This window comes from Heloderma suspectum, chromosome 2 (genome assembly GCF_057233095.1).
Source record: "Heloderma suspectum isolate Gila_16-S chromosome 2, 16-S_ref, whole genome shotgun sequence".
NCBI lineage: Eukaryota > Metazoa > Chordata > Lepidosauria > Squamata > Helodermatidae > Heloderma > Heloderma suspectum.
Genome location: NC_139459.1, coordinates 329,001,994 through 329,024,445, shown reverse-complemented (window position 1 = coordinate 329,024,445; position 22,452 = coordinate 329,001,994). Strand labels below are relative to the sequence as shown.

Genomic DNA, 22,452 nt, shown 5'->3' with positions numbered 1-22,452 from the left:
CAAAGGAAGAGTACAGGCAGGGAGCACAGAATTGCAGGGATGGCATCAGGAAGGCTAAAGCTGAGAACGAGCTGAGGTTAGCGAGGGATGCTAAAAACAACAAAAAGGCTTTCTTGAGCTACGTGCATAGTAAAAGACAGAGGAAAGAAATGGTGATTCAGCTATTAAATAAGGATGGCAAAACGATAACAGATGACAAAGAAAAGGCAGAAGTGCTCAATTCCTACTTTGGCTCAGTCTTCTCCCAAAAGAGGGTCTATGACCCCCCTGGCAAAGGCGAAGTCCAGGCTGAAGGGGCAGGATTGCAGCTTGAGATTGATAGGCATATGGTCAAGGAACACCTAATTACTTTGAATGAGTTCAGATCTCCAGGGCCAGATGAACTGCATCCTAGAGTAATAAAGGAACTGGCAGAAGAACTCTCAGAACCACTGTCTATTATCTCTGAGCAATCATGGAGGACGGGTGAAGTGCCAGATGACTGGAGGAGGGCTAATGTTGTCCCTATCTTCAAAAAGGGTAAAAAGGAGGAACCTGGGAAATACAGTCCAGTCAGTCTGACATGAATCCCTGGAAAAAGTCTGGAGCAGATTATCAAGCAATCCATCTGTAAACACCTTGAAAACAATGCAGTGATTACTCAAAGCCAACATGGATTTGTCAAGAACAAATCCTGCCAGATGAATCTGATCTCATTTTTTGATCAAGTAACCTCCCTTGTGGACTGTGGGAATGCTGTACACATAATATACCTTGACTTCAGCAAAGCTTTCAACAAAGTGCCCCATGATATCCTGATGAGCAAACTAGTTCAAAGTGGACTAGATGAAACAATGATCTGGTGGATCCACAACTGACTACAGAATCGGACTCAAAGAGTGCTTATCAATGGGATCTTCTCAAACTGGGGAGAGGTAAGGAGCGGGGTACCACAGGGCTCAGTCCTGGGCCCAGTGCTCTTCAACATTTTTATGAATGACTTGGAGGAGGTGGTGCAGGGAATGCTGAGCAAATTTGCAGATGACACAAAATTGGGTGGGATAGCTAATACTTTGGAAGACAGAAACAAAATTCAAAGTGATCTTGACAGACTGGAGTGCTGGGCAGAAAACAACAGAATGACATTTAATAGGGATAAATGCCAAGTGCTGCACCTAGGAAAAAGAAACCAAAGGCACAGTTACAAGATGGGGGATACGTGGCTCAACAACATTACAAGCGAGAAGGATCTTGGAATTGTTTTCGATCACAAGCTGAATATGAGCCAACAATGTGATGTGGCTGCAAAAAAGGCCAATGCTCTTCTGGGCTGCATTAATAGAAGCATAACTTCCAAACCCCAGGAAGTACTAGTTCGTCTCTACTCAGCACTGGTTAGGCCTCATCTGGAGTACTGTGTCCAGTTCTGGGCACCACACTTTAAGAAGGATGCAGACAAACTGGAGAGGGTTCAGAGGAGGGCAACAAAGATGATCAGGGGACTGGAAACAAAGCCCTATGAGGAGAGACTGAAAGAACTGGGCATGTTTAGCCTTGAGAAGAGAAGACTGAGGGGAGATATGATAGCACTCTTCAAGTACTTGAAAGGTTGTCACAGAGAGGAAGGCCAGGATCTCTTCTCGATCATCCCAGAGTGCAGGACACGGAATAATGGGCCCAAGTTACAGGAAGCCAGATTCCGGCTGAATATCAGGAAAAACCTCCTGACTGTTAGAGCAATACGACAATGGAACCAATTATCTAGGGAGGTGGTGGGCTCTCCCACACTGGAGGCATTCAAGAGGAGGCTGGACAGCCATCTGTCAGGGATGCTCTGACTTGGATTCCTGCATTGAGCAGGGGGTTGGACTAGATGGCCTTGTAGGCCCCTTCCAACCCTACTCTTCTATGATTCTATTTCTATTTTGAGCTACAATACTGTTGTTGTCCCTTCAAGGGCAAGTGTGCTCAGTGCAGCAATATTCCATTTGTATTGCTGGTTTCACTATTTGCATTATTGAAGATCCTTATTCTATATCTATTTTAGGTCAAATCTATATAGCCTAAATGATTTGCGTATTTTATCAAATCCCTCTGCCTGCATGAGTTCACTTGTCCCTTAAGTTCTGGAGGGTTGGCCTTGCTCAGAATCCTGCCTCGAAGACAGACAAGAGTTGATTGAGACTTGGCATGGAGCCTTTTCAAGTGGCCCCAAAGCTTTGGAATTGACTACCTGCTAATACTCAAACTAAGGCAGGACTTTGCAGGCCTTTTGTAGATTCCAGCAGTTTACTGAGTTAAATTTGTATGGATTTAAATATGCTTTATTGATTATTGTTTTGGTAAGCCATAGTTTCTTTGTTTTAAATGCAGAGCAAGGTATAAACATTTAGATAAACAAAAAGAAATCTGCCATCGTATGCTTGGAAAAGTAATAGACTGGGGCAAGGTAAGAGAAGAAAGCATGACCAAAAATTGTATATGGATTAGGCTACAGCAGAGGTTCTCAAACTGTGGTCCATTAGCTCTGTCCACGGGGTCCATGGAAAGCCTTCAAGTATATCTTTATTTGACCCTACACTTGACCAGGGCCAAATTATCCAACAGTCTAACAATGTTTAGGTGCTAGTGCAATCTACTAATTTTTCTTTAAAATGTACAAGTTAAAGGCAAGTACAAGTACAAGGCAGCCCTAGCTGCCTCTTGCAGTATCCTCCAATAGCCAACTCAGGACACAGACGACGAGGATTCTTTCCAAGGCTTTATTCCTTTATGACTCTTACAGATACTAATCACTAGCGACTAAGCAAGGAACTACACTGGGGATAGATAGTAGAGTAGCCTAAGATCCAGGTAAGGCAGTTGGTCCCCATTTGAAGGAGAACCGCGGGAAGACTCTAAACTTATGGGCTATGGAGAGATCCTCTCTCTTACCCTTGGGTCCTCGGGACACGACTGTTGTTTTAGCGCCAAACGAGTGGGGCGCCTCCTTTCGGCGCCCTCCATCTGTCGTTGCTCCCTGCGTCTGTGCTGAGTGTCCAGCAAGCCCCCCTCCAGCGCTCTCTCACTGCCAGGGTCACTATCTCTCCCGGGAATGCTGGCAGGAGGAATCTCTGCCAGCTGCTGTGCTTGTGAGAGATGAGCGAGCTCCTCTCCCACAGATTGCTGTTCCTCCTCAGAATCAGAACTGCTCTGGGGCTCTATGGGCTCAGTTTCCACCCTGACATCATTCCCGCTCCCATGAGGCCCCCCCCTCATGCTTCTCCCCTGGGGCCCCGGGCTTGTGGGGGTACAGCTGGTGGAAGCGCCTCAGCAGCAACAGAGCATGGACATTTTCCACGGGTTCCCAGGATCGCTCATCTGGCCCGTACCCCTTCCAGTCCACCAGATATTGCAGGCGGCCGCGAGAAAGGCGGGAGTCCAGAATCTCCGCGACCTCAAACTCCTCCTCCCCTTCCACCAGCACTGGCAGCAGGGGGAAGCTGGCCGAGCGATGAGGGTCGCCAGAAACCAGGGGGGACAGCAAGGACCGATGAAAAACAGGATGGATCTTCATGGAGGGGGGGAGAGCCAGGCAAAAAGCAACAGGGTTAATCTGGGCCGTAATCTGGAAAGGCCCCATGCGGCGAGGCGTGAGCTTCCTTGCGGGCGAGTGAGAGGGGAGGTATTGGGTGGACAACCAAACCCAGTCCCCTGGTTGCAGAGATGGACCAGGCTGGCGCCGCCGGTCTGCAGAGGCCTTGTAGGCTGTCTTGGCTTGCTCGAGGGAGTTCCGTAACAGGTGGTGTACCGCTCTCAACTCCTCTAAAAACTCATGGGCCACAGGCACCAAAGAGGGAGCTAGGGTGGACAGGAAGGCCTTGGGGTGGTAACCAAAACTGGCAAAAAGTGGAGTTTGGGGGGGTGGAAGCATGGCAGGCATTGTTATAAGCAAATTCTGCGAGAGGAAAACCAGTCATCTTGCTGGTAATTGACATAACAGTGCAAATATTGCTCCAGAGTCGCATTGGTGTGCTCGGTCTGACCGTCCATCTGTGGATGATGGGTGGAGGAAAGACGGAGCGTCACATGGAGAAGCCCAAGTAGCTCCCTCCAGAAATGGGCAGTGAATTGGGCCCACCTATCCAAAATGAGACCCTCGGGCCATCCGTGGAGCCGGAAAACATGCGCCAAAAAAAGCTCCGCCGTCTCCCTGGCTGTGGGCAACCCAGAGCAGGGGATGAAATGGGCCATCTTAGAAAACAAATCCACCGCCACCAGAATAGTGGTCTTACCGTGTGAGCGAGGCAAGTCAGTGATGAAGTCAAGGGACAGCAGTCTCCAAGGTCCTGAGGGGGTAGGCAGGGAGTGAAGCAAGCCTGTGGGCTTGCCTGAGGGGGCCTTTGCCCACTGGCAGGTTGGGCAGGAGGCGACATAGGTGTTGACGTCCCAACACACACGAGGCCACTAAAAATCCCACGTCACTCCGTGCAGGGTCTAATGCCCAGCGATGGAGGAGTCGTGGCACTGATGGAGGACCTTTACACAGAGGGGTCTAGAAGGCACATAGACCTGGCCGGAATGGTAAAGCAGGCCACCTCGCAAAGAGAAGGGGGTAGAGTGGGGGAGGCCAGAGGCTAGCCCTAATTCCTCCACTTTTGTGCGGACAAAAGCATCCTGAGCCTGTTCACAGTGAATAAGTTCTTCCCAAGAGTGAGGCACCACAGCTGCCGCCAGGTATAATTCCTCTCAGACATGTTCAGCTTCCTGGAGTGGTAGGTGCAGGGTTGCAACCTGCTGCTTGCCCGATCTGGCTGAAAAAGCACAGCCCCCACCACAAAGTCAGAGGCATCAGTTTGCACCACAAAATGTAACAGGATCGGCTCAGAACTAAAAAACCTCTTAAGTTCCTCGAAAGCCTGTTGGGCAGATGCCGTCCAATGAAAAGAAGATTTCCTGCCCTTACGGAGGTCCATGAGAGGAGATGTCAGCCGAGAAAGCTGGGCAGGAACTTTCTGTAAAAATTTGCAGAACCCAGAAAACGTTGCAAGTCCTTCTTGGTGGATGGAGCCTGCCAGAAGAGGACAGCCTGGACCTTTGCAGGATCCATCCTGATACGGTCAGCTGAGATAATGTAGCCAAGATAGTCCAAAGAGGTTAGGTCAAATGCACATTTCTCCAGCTTGGCATAAAGATGGTGCTCGCGGAGGTGCTAGGGGACAGTGGAGGCATTGTGCTGATGGACGTGGGGGTCCTCAGAAAATATAAGTAAATCATTGAGATACACAGTGAGGAAAGTGTCCAAATAGTCCGGAAGATGGCATTCATAAAACGCGAAAATGTGTGGGGGGGGGTGCAGGCAAGCCCAAACGGCATCACTAGGTATTCATATGCTCCGTACTGGGTGCTGAAACAGGTTCTCCACTCATCCCCCTCCCAGATGCGAATCAGATTGTAGGCCCCATGCAGGTCCAACTTTGTGAAAAGTTGATTTTTTGTGCACAAACATGGTAGGGGCGCAGGCGGGGGAGGAGGGGCGAATGAAGCCATGTCTGAGGTTTGTGCCCAAAAACTCCCGCAGAGCTCGAAGCTCCAGCTCCGACTTCGAATACAGCCGGCCAGCAGGGATGGTCGCCCCAGGAATGAGGTTAATGGCACAGTCAAAAGGGCAGTGTGGGGGGGAGCTGGTCGGCTTCCTTCTTGTCAAAAACATCCCCAAAAGCCGCATACTTCTCTGGGAGGATCACGGTAGCTGAAGAACTGCCAGAAGCAGACGAGAAGGGGGAGGAAAGGGTTAAGGACTGGACTGGGACCTAAGTCGGGAGGCAATGCTCCGGCAGTAGGGAGACGCAAACTCCACTTGCTGAAGCCCCCAAGAAATCTGAGGATTATGCTTAGAGAGCCAGGAAACACCCAGCACGATTGGGTATTGGGGAATCTTGGCCAAGTGAAACTGAATCTGCTCAACGTGGGACTGGGTGCGCAGAGTGAGCGGCGCTGTAAACCGGGTCACCGCTCCCAAAGAAAGAGGATGCCCATCGATGGTCTCCACTGCCAAGGGGGCAGGAAGAGGCAGGGTAGGAATCTTGTGGAAGAGAGTGAACTAAAGCTAGGGCCTCCACCCCACTCCACTGGGAGGAGCAGAGGTGAACATGCAATAGCAAGTGGGAGGGTAGGGGGGTTGCGGAAGGCACCCACCTGGTGGGGAACCAACCCCCACAATGGAGACCCCCAACAGGATTGGGGGGCAGCCTAGTCAGGCCTGAGGACGAGGAGGAGGAGGAAAGAGAGGAGGGGGAGGCAGTGGGGCTGTGGTCTGGCGCGGCAGGTTTTGGCGAAATGTCCCAGCTTTCCGCACTGAAAGCATCAGCGCTCCGTGCGCCGCCGCTCTAGTTCCTCTGGTGACAGCTGGGCTTGGGTAGCTCCCAGCTGCATCAGGGTCTCCTCCGCCCCCACCACAGGGACGGGGGGTAGGGGAGGGGGCAGGAAACGTGGAAGAATGGGAGGAGGGAAATCTCGGCCCCCAGTTCCCGGAAGGATCTGCTGGCACCCCTCCAGCTGACTATTTATCTGGAGGCAGGTCTGGATGAGGTCCTCCAAAGTAGGCAGGCTAGGCGTGCGTGGATGAACTCATCCAAGATCTCGTCGTTCAAACTGTCCAAAAACTGAGCCACCAGCGCAGCATCATTCCACTGTAAATCCTGCATCAGCAAGTGAAATGTTGTCGTGTAGCAGGGAAGTCCTTGCCCTGCCTGAGACGACAAATCTCCTGAGAAGCCGTCTGCGTGCGCACGGGGTCACCGAAAAATCTGGCCATTGCTGTCATGAAACCTTGATAGTCCTCGAGCAGGGGGTCATTTGCAAGAAGAAGTCCCGAAGCCAATTTAGCTGCCACGCCTGAAAGTAGGGTAATGATAAAGCCGACATGAACCTGTTCTGTCAGGAAATCCTCAGGTCAAAGGTGCATGTACAGCTCCGACTGGGCACAGAAAATCTGAAAAAGTCCTTTCTCACCAGAAAGCTTCTTTGGCAGAACCACCGGGCACTTGCCGTGGGGGGGAATCGGGGGTGGTGGGGGTTGAGCGGCAGCTTGCAGAGCCTGTATGGCAGTCGTCAGTTGAGCCACTTGATCACGAAGAGCCTGGTTCTCTTGTGCAAGAGCTTGCACCGCCGCATCCATGGCACCCTCCAGAAGCAGTAGGAGCAGAGAGAAAAAAAGAGGAACGGGGACAAAGCTGTCAGGAGTACCCTAGCTGCCTCTTGCAGTCCCCTGCAACAGCCAACTCAGGACACAGATGATGAGGATTCTTTCCAAGGCTTTATTCCTTTATGACTCTTACAGATACTAATCACTAGCAACTAAGCAAGGAACTGCACTGGGGATAGATAGCAGAGTAGCCTAAGCTCCAGTTAAGGCAGTTGGTCCCGTTTGAAGGAGAACCACAGGAAGACTCTGAACTTATGGGCTATGGAGAGATCCTCCCTCTTTCCCTTGAGTCCTCGGGACACGACCGTTGTTTGTACGCCAAACAAGCAGAGCGCCTCCTTTCGGCGCCCTCCATCTGTCGTCGCTCCCTGCATCTGCACTGAGTGTCCAGCAAGCCCCCCTCCAGCCCTCTCTCACTGCCAGGGTCACTATCTCTCCCAGGAATGCTGGCAGGAGGAATCTCTGCCAGCTGCTGTGCTTGTGAGAGATGATCGAGCTCCTCTCCCACGGATAGCTGTTCTTCCTCAGAATCAGAACTGCTCTGGCGTAACTAAAGTATAACCAAAAAATGCTTTGTAACATTTTAATCTTCTTTAGCTCCTCTTTAGGGGGAAATGGGGGCGTGGGACCTTTAGGATGGGACCTTGCCTTGGTGATCCATGCACTAGTGATGTCCAGTCTAAATTACTGCAATGCGCTCTATGAGGGGCTTCCTTTAAAGACACCTCAGAAACTTGAGCTGGTGCAGAATTCAGCCATCCAAGTGCTACTGGGTGCAAAGCAGTCAGATCATGTGACACCTATACTAAACCAGCTGAGATTAATTTTAAATGCTGGCATGAACTTTTAAAAACTTATGCGGTATGGGGCCAAATTATCTGAAAGAGCACCTTCACCTGGAGGAACCTGACGTCATTGGCTGAGGCCCTTATTGTCTGCCTGCCTTTGAGAACTTTCAGATTGGCGGGTACAAGGACAGTTTTTCTGGTGGGGCGCCATGCTTATGGAACTTATTACTGGATGGGGGACACTGGGCACCATCTTTGCATTTCTTCAGAAGAACCCTGAAGATGCATTTAGTCTCAGTGGCCTCCTCCTAAGAGTTTCATGGGGCTGCTTGATGGAAACTGTTTAAGTGCATGTTTGATTTTAATTTTAGTATTTGATTTCAGTCATATTGTTTGGTTTTATTAGTGATCAAGTTGCTAATTGGATTTTAATTGTGAATTATTGATACTGTATTTTTTATAAGCTATAGCACTCTTTTGTCATATAAGAGGCCTATAACCAGTTTAAGGGTGCAATCCTGTCGAGATAGTCGGCGGCCTCCGAAGTTGGAGGCTGCCAAGTGTCCAATGCAGGGTGGCTATAGCACAGAGACAATCCTTGCCTCCATGCTCCAGCCGCCCTGCATTTTTGGCTAGATGGCCAATTTCATGGAAGGGAAGGGAAAGAGGCCGCATGGTGCATAGGAAGTGTGTAAAGCGGTTCCGCGTTCTCCTCCTCTTCCCACCCCTGGGACCACCCCCCTTTCCCCATCTCCATGCTCTGTTTCTGAGCACAGAGACATAGCTGGTGCAGAGAGAACCATGCCAGCTACAAGGGGGAGGGGCAGGGACTGCCCGGCTCTGACCTCGGCTCTCAGAAACTGAAAAATCTAGACACTGTCTAGCAGCCATAGCAACACTCCCTCCAATAATGATTAACAAAATTGGTGTGCTCCAGGGCTTGCATGTGTACACACCAGGACTTCTTTTGCAACACTCAAGCCAACTGCTAAAGTTCCATGAGTTCTGAGAGTCATTTGTTCTGCCTGGCTGAATGCTTTGTGAAAGGCAGGGTTCTGAAGTCCTGAGGCAAGTGTGAATGCATCATCTTGTAAACTAGGCCCAGAACCACAATTTGAGATTTATTCATCATGAGCTTTGCACCTCACCTAAGAGGAGCACTGTATATGTGTGCCTGAAATAATGCCTAATTTAGGCTTGCTTTACTCAGCACCTTCCTAAAGATGCTCATATGCACCACTGCTGCTTATCTCAATTAGCTGCAATGTATACGAGTTGGACACAACTTAACGACTGAACAACAACAACAACAATATGGGAAGTATATGCACGAATGTAACACCGGTTAAATTACATGCACACTGTTTCCTTGTATGCTACCCTGTCCTTTTCAGCATCCAGACTGGGGTGAACATTATATTGCAGTAAGAGATTAGCAGGGTACAATGCCATATTACTGATCTACACCGACACAGAAATTGTTAATTAAACTCGCTAGAGTAAACTTTGAGAGCTACATAAAAGTCGTCATCAGGCAACTGCCTACTCACTTCAAATGGCATCCCACCTAGTGAAAAAAAAACTACTTACCAAGTACAGAAAATTATTACAAACCTGCTTACTTATTTGGTTATACACTAGAGTTGTACTGATCAAGTGACCAAAAAAATTATACTTTTCAGTGCTATAAAATCCTTACTTACAGATTTTATTTTATTTTATTTGTTTTGTTATTTGTTTTGTTTTATAGATAAAGGCTGAGGTCAAGGCAACTCAACATGCCCAAGGCCCCTTAGGGCGCAATCCTCTGCATGTTTAGACAGAAAAAAGTCCTACAAATCCCAGCATTCCCCAGCCAGCCATACATAGGATGGCTGGCTGGGGAATGCTGGGATATGTAGGACTTTTTCCTGTCTAAACATGTACAGGATTGCACCCTTAATGTATGTCTGAATTAGCAGTTTGACCTCAGATCTTCAAAATGTAAAAGCCCAAACAGCTCTACTCAATAGACCATGCTGGCTGTCCAAGATTCTTCAATGGCTAATGTTACATGAGTGCAAAGCAGAGAATACTTTTTCTTCCAGACTGATATAGCTACCTGTTTCCATTTTGCCATCTAGTGCTGCAGGGCCATCAAGTACCAAACTCTTTATCTGAAGAAATTCATCAGGTTCATCTCCTCCAACAACGGTGAAACCAAAGCCCCTACTGCTTTTCCTCAGTTTGGTGTGAATGAACTTTCCTTTAAGTTCAGTTGGGTTCCGTGTGAAAAATGGTTTTCCTGCTGTGGAAGTTTCAGAAGTTTACAAATATACCAAGGGAGGAAGAAAAAAATGCACACACACTCCTCTCTACTATCCCTTTTCCCAGCTTCACCCAACAACAAAATGAACCAACTTCTAAGCTTAAGCAAGCTTTAAAACTTCAAGAGTTCTCCCTTTCAAGCAGGTGAGAAACTCCTGGGAAGCTCAAAAGAGGCAGCACACCCACCACAAAGAGCCGACTCAATTAAAATGCACCACCATGACAATCTTTCCTTGGCTGAAAACATTATAGCAATTAATACAGTAACATTCCATCCAGTAGGAAGATAGCAGATGGTGATATAATGGAACACTGTGGCAATGTACCACCTAATTAAAAAGTGGGTGGTGTTTTTTTTTTTAATGAAATGGACTTATTAAGTACAACTAGCGATAGTCAAAATACTAGTTCATCAACATCTTCCTTTAAAGTTCTTCTAGTTTTAATGCAGCGTGCTTTCACTATATCTTCTATTACTTACATAACATTATCAAACAAAAGTATCCAAGCATCTTTGAGGTGGTTGTACATTCATAGATACAAGTATGAGCATGACAACATCTTCATTACCTTTTCATATACTGATGGCCATTGCACATGTAAAAATATGGAAGATGCCATGATATTGCCTTGCTTGTTGTTGCTGTTAAAAGCAGCTGATTGTTGAACATATAAAGCTGCCTATTTCAAGCCAGACCATTGGTCTATCAGATTCAGTATAATCTTGGACTAGCTCCTTAAGGCCTTGAGCAGAGATAGTTGCTAGTATCACTTAATGTGCTGGGGACTGAATCTTGGCCCTTATTCATGTGCTCTAACATTGAGCTGTGGAGTCCTCTCTCTCCTTCAGTCCCATCCACACCCCCAACATCAGTAGCAACAGATAGGGACACTAGCTTTAGAACCAACAATTTCCAGTTGCCTTATATGGCCATGGTCACACGGAAGTATCAAGACAGCTGAATGCTTTTGTTCTAGAACCTGAGCATTGTATCAGATGGAATCTGAGCATCTGGTGTTTAGAAATAAGCACAGATGAAATGCATAGGAAGGCCAAACAAACCACAGATAATGTTCTGTTGGGATCGATCCTAGGCATTTGTAGATGAGATAAGCCATGGCTGCTAGCTATTTGCCATAGGATATTTAGAGAAATGGAATCTGACAAAAATTTTGAGCAGTAATGAGTATGCCTTTAAACTGAAGGTGAATTCATAATTTACAAAAATAGGTATTTCCAAACACCAGCCATAGGACTCTTTAACTGTAACTCAGAACTCCACAGCTTTAAATGATGCTAATTATTTTTGAGCCTAAATGGATTTTTGAAAGTATCAAATTGCTAAAGAACTAGATGAATATGCCATGCAAATCTCTGAAGAAAACGTAATTATATATTAACTTAAATTCATTAGCAGTTTGACAATTTTCTCCTTTCTATACTAGTAATAAAAAGTAATTAAATGTTAGTAAAAAAATAAAATACACCTGGTACAATTTTAGTACGTTTTCATGCCTGAAAATCTACCTGTTTTCATTTTCTTTCATGTTTTCGGCATAAACTCTTTGCAACTTGAGCCCCAGTTCATACAATGATTCTTTTTATTAGCTGAAGTCAACACATTGTGACATTTCCGGTGGATTGGCATATGTTGAACTAGTCTTGTGAATGGCTCAGCGCATGCTGAGACTATGACTCAACATGTTTGACAAGTGTGTCGAAGGCTCTAAAAAGCAAGCGTACAGAAGTCGCTTGTACTTGAGAGCAGCAAGCCCCCATTTCATATCATGTTGTTCACAGAAATGAATAGAGTGAAAAAAGGAGCTTCAGGGTTAACGTGTAAGCTAGCTGCAAATGTTGCACACGCTTATTCATGCTCAAGCCCCGCTGGAATGAAACAAATAAGATTTGTTTCTTAGGCCTGATTTTAAACATATTTGTACCCTAATCCAACTGGAGCAAACATTTTGAAAATTGTTAACTCTGGATTGTTCAAAGGCAGAGCACACATTAAATGCCTTCTTGCCCTTGAGTAATCTAAAATGGTGGCGATAATGCAGCTTTCCTTGTCCTTCCAAAAGCAAATTTATTCACGTTATATCAACCAGAGAGCATAAGAACAGCTTCTTTGGATCAGACCAAGGGTCCACTTAATCTAGGATCTTGCCTCTGATAGTGACCAGCATATGCCTCCAGAAAGCCCAGAAGTCCCTCATCAACAGGTCCACCCTCCATGGGTTTTGAAGCTGTCTAACCCAGGGGCCATCACCACATCTTGTTGCAGCAAATTCTGTAAGTTATAGGTGCCATGTGATCTGTAACAACTGCACTCCTACTTTCTATACTGATAATAATCTGCTTTGGATGTAACAACTTTGTGGTCTCAAAGGAAGACCCCACTCACACAAGCTGCCTATACCCAATTTTCTCCAATTCTGCCCTTCCCACTGCAGCCCCACACACCACATCCCAAGCCTTTCTTGCAGGGTCCCCTGACCTTCAGGTGATAGTTCTTGGGAGTACAGGGTGCTGCAGAGGAAAAGAGAAAGTGGGAATGCCCAGTGCACAGGTGTCTTCCACTGGCCCGAATTCTGGATCTAAGCCCTTGTATGCTGCTCTGAGCTCCTCAGAGAAAGAGCAGAATAAAAGTGTAAATTAATGTTGTATAAATGTCTACACTACTACACAATTCTTAGTGGCTTGAGATACTTCCTGTGCAAGATGTGCCACTGTGTACACTGCCTAGTTAAGTTATACTACGCTGTGGTCTTTCCCAGTCCTACTATTTCAAATTCCCTCCAGGATGAAGAGTACAGTAAAACTGCACTTGTGGAGATGGTTGCAGAGAGAGAGGCAGTCACGTGTTCTTTTGGGGAGTGGGGAGGCCATCTAGCCATAGCAGTGTGATGTTCCTAGAAGCAGCTAAGACCATGAACTCCAAGGTGTACATAGAACAAGGGGGGGGGGCTGCAGGGCTACCATGACTGCACTATGTCATTAGCTACAGTTTGGAAGAAAGTTGAGGAGCTGGGAGAAGCGGCCAAGAAAGACCCTCAGTTCTGAGAACCCTAATATGTAGGAGCTGAAATCAGAGGCAAAAGTGAAGTTTGTATGACAACAACTCTTTTCTCTTCACCTAAGTCTGGGGTGGGAGAAAGGCATGGCAGGCCAACTCCCATCATCCCCAGCCAGCATGCATATTGGTCATAGTGGCAGGAGGTGTTAGAAGTTGTGGTCCTATACTTATGGAAAGCACTAGGCTGGGGAAAGCTGCCTTAAAATCATAGGAACATAGAAAGCTGCCTTATGCCATCAGACCGCTGTCCACAAAGTTTGGTACCATCAACATGGACTAGCACCAGGGCTAACCAGGGTCTCAGGCAGAAATCTTTCCCAGGTCTATCTGGAAATCATTTGAATCTGGGACCTTCTGTATACAAAACATATGCTCTACCACTGAAGTACTACCTTACCGTTCAGTGCAGGGGTAAGCAACCTGGTGCCCTCCAGATGTTTGGGCTACAACTGTCACAAGCCTTGACCACTGGCACAGGTAGCTGGGGCTTACAGGAGTATTTATTTATTTATTTTATTTCTGTACTGCCCAGTAGCCAAAGCTCTCTTGTAATCCAAGACATCTGGAGGGCACCAGGTTGCCTATCCCTGCTTTAATGCAGATCATGCAAAACCTTCCCTTGACAACTTAGCAACACCCCCATAATCTTCAGGAAGGAAGTATGTTTTGGATAAATAGATAACAACACTGTCTGAATCCTATCTATTTAGTGTAGTGAAATAAGGCTTATAGCAATTTACCTTGCACTGGGGCATCTCGAATAGTCTCCTGGTTGCTGGGAGCATGGTTTGGAACAGCTGGAGGGGCAAGAGGGGGATGTTCTTCTGTCCATTCTGATAAGAGAAAATAGAGGGGAGTTTCTTCTTTGTCTGGACCATGAGAACATCTATAATCAGAAGTGGACCTACACGCAGACCACACTATGCCTCAAGTCCACAGTCACCTTTCTTTGGCATCCCACAAAAGATTTGTCACAATAGTATTTGTGTACATCTCTCCAAGTCTTCTCAAATTGCCTTCAACCAAGAGGTATTAGAAGAAATGATCCCTGAACAAAGTGCCTGTCCTGAACAAGGTTTGATAGCAAACCTAACGAAGTAAGTGTTGGGAATGTGGATAATGAGAGACAACGGTGGACCAGTGAATTGATATTATTGGTCACAGAGAAATGACAGATACAGGAGACATTGTTAACGGCACTAGTGTATGCCACTGTAGGAGTACACAAGGTTTCGGAGTACACATTAGCCTATTCAATCCTGCATCAGAAATTGTGATGTCTTTTATCAGAGCTTCACTTATTTTGTAGCTTAGAAAAACTATGGAGAAGAACGAACAATACCTAGAAGCATAGCAAAGGGACTTAATGCTGCTTGACTTAGATACGATTCACCCATTGACCAAATAATTGGGAAGTGTGTGGGATCATCCTTTCTCCCTCCTGTTTCTCCTGTCAGAAGAAATGAGTAGCCACCATTCTTCGGGAGATCAGTGCAAGTGGGAAGAGCTGGGAGTTGTGTGTCTCTTCCAAGTGGGGGAAGCAATTTCACAAGCCATCCCCAGCAGCTGCTGGCCAAAGTTGGGCCAAAGCAGAACAGAGGGAAAGCAGCTCCAAGGAGGAGGGAGTGCGTTTGCTTTTCCTTCTCACAGGCACTGCCTATCTGGATGGACAGGTGAGGAGTAGGCTCCACAGCTGCTGGACACCACCTCTAATCACCACTGTTCCCACCCCATCTGGCTGCTCATCCATGGGAGTGATATTGATGTGAGATGGAAGCAGAGGGCAAGCTCTACTGCAGGAGCTATTCTCTCCCTGCTCCACTCTGGGCTACCTTTGCGAGCAATGACTGGCTATTTATAAAGTATGTGCCTGTATTTGTAAAGTTAAAGCGTTTATATACCACCCTTCATAATGCATATCCCAGGGGAGAAGCAACACTATTGATGCTTGCAAATGCTATAAGATATTCCCAGCTTTCTCACTGTCAATAGCATAGGCCCAGTACTGACACATGGCATGCAGAAGCTCAGTTCTGCCCTGCTACCTGTTCTTTTCTTTTTTTTCCAAAAATGCCAAAAACTGGAAATGCCAAAGATTGGGAATTTTGCATGCTAAACATGTGCTTTACTGCCAGACTCCATTCCTTCCGCACACAGTGCTTTAATTTTCCTTGTGTCAAGTAAGGCCCACATACGTTTGTTTTATCTGTATGCCACTTGGACAGTTGATGAAACCCACATGGGAGAGAACACCTTGTGTTGCACTCAGAATTAACGTTAGAATAGACCCTTTCCACCGAATGTCCCCTAATAAAGTCACACTTTATTCTCTGCTTTGTGTATAAGGAACACAGCCTGTCCCTGTGAAACTAAACAGGCTGGAGTAGCTAGAGTGCAAATGGCATAAGACTCGAAGTGAAGATGACCAAGCACATTCTAAAGTACATACTCATGCCTACTCCTCGAGTAGCCATCCAACAGAGCTCTTTTGGGTGGTCCGGGGGCTGTTAACACTCTTCCCAGAGAATGGGGCCCTCGTCCCCTCAAGGACCTGCTGTGACCTTTTTGCACTGCACTTTGACAACAAAAACACTTCTCTCCACAGCGAACTTGACACTGTTGTTAGTGCAGCTCCACTCAAGGTGTCTAATGCCACCATCTGCCCGATTTTGTGGGATCAGTTTCAGTAGCTGCAACCTGAAGATTTAGACAAAGTGCTTGCAGCAATGCAACCAACCACATGCCCTCTTGATCTTTGCCTCTCCTGGCTAATAAAAGCTAGCCAAGGGGGTATGACCAGGTGGGTTCAGGGAGTGGTCAATGAAACTTTGTGTGAAGGGGTGATTCCTGCTGTCCTAAAGGAGGCAGTAGTGCCACCACTTGTGAAAAAACAACAACACTCTAGACGCTATGGTATCAGACAACTACTGCCTAGTCCCTTTCTTAGGGAAGGTAATTCACAGGGTCATGGTGGAGCAACTCCAGGCATCCTTGGTGGATACTGATTATCTAAACCCATTCCAGTCTGGGTTTTGACCAGTTTACGGGACTGAATCAGCCTTTATCAGGAGGGGGACAGGTGGAATGCAACCCTGTTAGTTCTGCTCGATCTCTCATTAGATTTTGATACCATCAACCATGGTATTATCCTGGATTGACTCCATGGACTGGGCATTGGAGGCACTGTGTTACTGTGGTTCCAGTTTTACCTGCAGGGTCGATTTCAGACAGTAATATTGGGTGACTATTCCTTGGCCCCTTGGCAATTAAGCTATGGGGTTCTTCAGGGTACCACCTTGTCCCCAATGTTGTTCAACACCTATATGAAGCCACTGGGGGTGGTCATTAGGGGATTTGGGCCAAGAGCCATCAGTATGCTGATGACACACAGCTCTATCTCCCTGTGACATCTGAATCAGGTGGGGCTTTGCAAGTCTTGGATATGTGTCTAGACTCTGAGATGGGCTAGATGAGGGCCAATAAACTGAAGCTGGATCTTGGCAAGATGGAAGCCATGTGGGTGAGCAGTTCCTGAATCCAGGAGATTGGCTTGTTGCCTGTTCCGGGTGGGGCTGCATTCCCATTGAAAGATCAGGTTTGTAGTCTGGGGGTACTCCTAGATCCACCACTGTCACTAGAGGCCCAAGTGGCTATTGGAAGCTCAGAGTGCCTTTTACCAGCTTCGGCTGGTTCACCAGGTATGGCCTCTCCTGCACATGGATAGCTTGGGCATCATGATCTAAGTGCTAGAAACCTCAAGACTGGATTGCTGAAATGTACTCTATGTGAGGCTGCTCTTAAGGCTGGTCTGGAAGCTGGAGTTAGTGCAGAATGCAGCAGCTCAGCTGTTGTCAGGAGCTGCCCCTTTTTAGCATGCAACTCTTTTGCTGAGGGAACTGCATTGGCTGCCTGCTCGCTACAGGGCTTGGTTTATGGTTTAAGGTTTCGGTACAAGTGTACAAAGCCCTAAACAACTTGGGATCAGGACACCTGAGAGAGAGCACCTTCTCCCTTATCAGCCTGCCCTGCCACTGAGGTGATCAGACGGCATACTCCTGATGGTTCCACATGGACCTATGGCCTGACTGGAGTCCATCTGGAATAGAGCCTTCAGTGTGGTGGCCCGCTTTTCATGGAACTCCCTGCCTTTGGAAGTCAGGCAGGCACCATCATTGTGTTGTTTTCAGTGCTCCTGAAGCCTTCCTTGATTGACCAGCCATGGTTTTTATTGGTACTGTGTTTTTAAAAACAGAAGTTTTTAATATGGTGTTTTATTTTTTTATCTGTTATTGTTCATTGCTCTGGAATCTGTTTAGATGTGGAGCAGCATATAGATGCTGTAAATACATACATACATACATACATACATACATACATACATTTAAATGAATACACACATATATGTATGTATATATGCTTGCAGGACTCTCCATGGGGACTCACCAACATAATGGCTGCATAATGGTTTTTGTCTGGGCTAGCTTCTGCAGGCGAGGATTGTTAACAAGTTTTAATATATTTCTGTTAAATCTATTGTTAATTGGTCTGAAGCGTTCCTGTGTCTCCGTATGGGAGGGCAGCTGGGCCTAGCCAGGAATTAAATTATTAATCCATATAAAACCTTAAGGAAGTACATGTGGTGTTTAGCAAATATTCCAGCCCTGATGATCTTGTGGATGCCAACCTTCTGGTGGTGGTTGTGGTGGTGGTGGTTGTTGCTGCTGCTGCTCAAGCTGTTTCTTCCGTTTAGCTTCCAGAACTGGATTCTCATATTGTGTTTTCCTGTTGATGTGGCTAAAAGACAAAGATCATTATTAATAAAGGAACACTTGGTTCAATTAGCAAAAATGATAGGCAGACTCAAAATTCCTCTACCAAAAAATGCCCCCAAACAAGTGTGTGTGGAGGGAATAATTCAAATGCAAGATCTATGGGACACAATTCTCCTTAACTTTGTGCCAAGATGCTGATCTAAAAAAGACAAAAAGCCAAGCACAGTATGTTATCTGGCACTACTTCTAAAAGAGTTTTGGGCAATTATTTCAAACAAGCAGTAGTTTATCTGTGAAAAATGAGCTTAAGGAAGAAGGGATGCTCTGCCTGGGTCCATGCAAGACAGACCTATACCTTCTGTGCAGCAATCACATTCTCAGATATGCAGCCATTGTTTGGCTCAGTGGAGTTATAAAAGAGGAGATATCTCTTAAGACATTTGATCAACATGCTATATGATCACAACACATGCAAACTACTTGTATTCCTCCAAAATAAAACTTTGTAAAAGCTGACTTTGTAAAAGCTTTGTAAGAGGCTTAACTGAAAGACCACATATAAGCCACAGACACAAATGCTGCAAGTTAATAACCCCAACAGAAATCTTCTAAAATTAGCATATAGTGCCTCCAAACTCTGTCACCCAAATACAAGACAGAGGGCTGAAATCTTTTTAAAAATCTGTGAAAAAAATAAAGAATGGAAATTAATCCTGTAATTACAAAGTTAAGCGATTAATAGTTTTGCTACCATCACTTAGATCTTGTTTACAAATTAAGTTTTTAACATAATCCATGGATTCAAAATGCCCCTAGCTCTCCCTGAGTGCGCTTACAGCTCCATGGTTTTCAAAGAACCTGTGCCAGGTTCAGACTGCCACTTCCCAAATTACTATTCATTTATGCCTGGATGACCCACAAAAAAGAAACGCAATCAAACTCTGTCCAGCTTTGGCACTGCTCCACTGAAAACAACAGAACAGTGCAAACTCCTGAGGAGAAGAGATCTGCTGGCAGGACCCTGGAAGGATAACAAAATCTAAGGTGTGACACGCACCCATTGCTGTGCTTGCTAAGACCTTTGACAACATGTTACAGGGCGGAGACAAGGCTGCCATTACCTCAATGAAGGCATCCTAGCAGCCTTTGAGTGCCAAGATTAAAATTAGCTCAAGTTTCCTCACAGCTAAATGCTGAAGATGGGGCTCCACTTACGCTCCCATGTACGTGCCTGTGCACTGTTTACATTACTTCTATTTCTTGAATACAAACCTTGAGCCCAATGCAAAGTTTACCCTCATGTCCATCTGGACTGCAGTCCTTGTTGCAATGATAGAATATATAAACAAAAAACTATTATCAAACAACAGTAAGATACTCATAGGGTCCAGCTCTGAATTATTTTGGCTTGGCTCACATAGAAACTCTTAAAATAAAGCTAATAGGAGGAGGTGAGGGCCATACATTAGAGAACACAACATTAATTGCCTGGGTGTAATAAATGTAAAGAAATCGCTTTCTGGGTTCCCTCTTAGAGATTCGGAGCAGGGCTTGCACCAATTCCCTGTATCCTGAGAGTCCACATATCACTAAAGGGCTTCAGCATTTCTCCACTTTGTCTGAAAGATGCATACACTGTGACCTAGAACCTTTTCCTTTTCATCCCAGATATTTGTGTATGTGTGTGTGTGTGTGTGGGGGGGGGGGGGATAGGTTATTCAGTGGTGTTCAGGGACACCCCTTTGTTGTTAGATCCCATTTCCCATGCTGTACTGAAACCAGAATACCAGTTTTACCACTGCTATAGAGATAAACAGACAATCAGAAGGAGACTGTCCATTCTCTTCCACCAGCTAAACAATGTTCTCCTTGTCACTACAACGTATGAATGTACAGCCATTTTCAGCTTGAGTCCTTTGTTTTTATGGCTTCTTATATGAGATGTACATCCAGTTTTAGACTGGCAAGATATGCTTGGATCTATTAGAAACATGTGAAAGATGAAGTTCACAGTACTACCCTTGCAAAGATTTCTCTTATATTTCAGAGGCCATACATGTCGCTCAAGCACAGATAAGGCTTGATGGCACAGACTTCTCCATCTTAAGTGCACGTGACACAGCAGGCTTGCAAATGTTGATATCGGTCATGCATGTTTTGAGGCTAGCCTCTAGAATGTCTGGGTACTTAAGCATGGGTTAATCAGTGAGGTGATTATAGAACACCATTTGAGGTACATAGGAAGCATCCATATAGGCCATATGTTTGACCCAATGAAATTAATCCTCCTAAGCATTCTCCTAACACCAGGGAATAGACACCTTTCCTAACATTTTATATTGCAAATGAATCTTAGGCAACAAAGTCAGAAGCCTTCCAGCTAAAAGTAGTCTAAATAGTATATCCATAAAGAAGCCAAGCAATGATGGTATCATCACAGAGTTTGATCGTAGTCCTGAAGTTGTATGCCACACTTCTCCAAACACTAGCACTGACTACAAAACCCTTTGTGATAAGGAAGAAGGAGCCTCAGTAGAGGCAGAGAAGGGCCAGGAAGAATGTCCTTTCTATGCACTTAAATTGCCACTATTATGGAGATTTGGGGGTTCAGATGGAGCAGTTAAAATAACAACTCTACTTGGGAATTTTTAAAAGCAGTAGCACAACAGTGAAAAAGACCTGGTTTGCCCTGATCAGACCTACTGTTATCCTCATCACCCACACCTTCTACACAAATGCCTTGCAGTACCAAGCCAGCTTGCAGGTAGGACTTTGTATGAAGGATGGATAAGCAGAAGACGATCTGAGAAAAAGAGACTGTGGCTTTAAAGGAGGAAAAGTCAATGGGGCAGTTAGCATGACACGGCCGGCTTATCATGGGTTATTTAACCCATTCTGAATTGCAGTGCATTCCAACTGCATGCGGCCACCACTTTGAACCCACGATGACCCGTCCATGTCATGCAAACCAGGTCAACAGGCAAGCTCAGAATGCTTTCACCTTCCATCCTGAACAGGACATAGATTCACACGACTAACTGGATGTGATAAGCTCATTATGCAACAGCTTTCCCCCCTCTGAAAGAGGTGTTGAAAAGCCTATAGTTAGGGGCTGCCATGACATACTGAAAGCATCAAATGAGCAGGCTATCAGATGAGAACTGTAATTACTGTGTGTGAAGCTAGTGACTGTGAAATGTGGCTTTACTGTGTATAGCCAACGGCCTTTCCAACCTCTCAGTCCACACATTACATAAAAGAACTATCAAGAATGGTAATATACACTAACAATATTCATAAAATTGGTCATGATTAAAATCGAGATTAAAATACCATAATGAAAAATTAGTCTCAGCTAGAATTGCTACCCATTTTAATCAATCCAGTTCAATCAATAACAAAATTTGTTTTAAAAAAATGCAAACACAGTTTCTTAGTTAGTATGGCAAACAATGCCAACATGTAGGTCATGTGAAACTGAAAAATTCACGCACAATATCTTGTGCTGTTTTATCTAAATACTGAGTCAGAGTATATAACAGGATTTTTTTCCCCTTGGATTCACGTATAATAGGCAAGATAAAAAATAGTGAATTATGTCTTTAGTTGTGTTGCATCCAAGAATACATTTTCACTCCTGCAGTGGAATACCTGTATCTCCCTTCAGGATATGCAGATGGGGTTACTTGAAACTGAGTTACTGTGTGAAGAACAGGATTGTGTGAATCCACCCAAGTCTTTTTGTGAGTAGGCACATGTCATTAATGCAAAGTGGGTGAGATGAACAAGCATAGAAGTTGAATAAGCACATGTGAGTGTGTGTAGATACTATATGTATAGGCACTGGTGCAGGATCAGCAATGTATTGTTGTCTGAGACCCACAGATCCCTGAAACTATTCCCAATTACTAACCCTGCACATCTGATAAAAAATGCAATAAAGTGTCCCCCCCCACCACCAAAAAAGTTAGTAAACTGTATAATACAAACAATTTTCAACTATTTCTAATGGAAACTCAGCTTGCTAGTTTTCTGGCACAGGTAGACACTTGTGTATCGCATGTAAGATTTGTTCATTTCCCCTTCCCACAGGACTCTGATGCCATATTGAAAAGCACTCCAGAAGTTCTCCCAACTTCTGCAGCAGGTTTTTGGGAAGCATACAGCGCTATGGTAGAAAAGAAAGGATCTCAAATGTCCCAGTCCATGCATCCAACGTTACATACAACCCTTTTGGTCCTGGCCACTGTTTCTGTTATACTGCTTTACCGTTATGATCCAAGCTAATTTCTTACTGTGGCCCAGAAAATACAGGAGACACCTTTAAGCATGACCTTTAATAG

General features: G+C 45.6%; 1 protein-coding gene across 5 annotated transcripts in view; it reads right to left on the bottom strand.

The window, feature by feature from the left end:
- The window catches only part of MAGI1 (membrane associated guanylate kinase, WW and PDZ domain containing 1), a 661,265-nt gene that overhangs the window by 89,249 nt on the left and 549,564 nt on the right, over positions 1 to 22,452 (bottom strand). For all 5 annotated transcript variants that reach the window (XM_084840464.1, XM_084840465.1, XM_084840461.1 and 2 more), the window contains 3 exons: positions 18,022 to 18,131; positions 14,078 to 14,170; positions 10,055 to 10,240 (listed from right to left, as the gene is read on the bottom strand). In XM_084840464.1, coding sequence (XP_084696590.1) covers positions 10,055 to 10,240; positions 14,078 to 14,170; positions 18,022 to 18,131 — 389 coding nt within the window. The remainder of the gene's footprint in view (positions 1 to 10,054; positions 10,241 to 14,077; positions 14,171 to 18,021; positions 18,132 to 22,452) is intronic.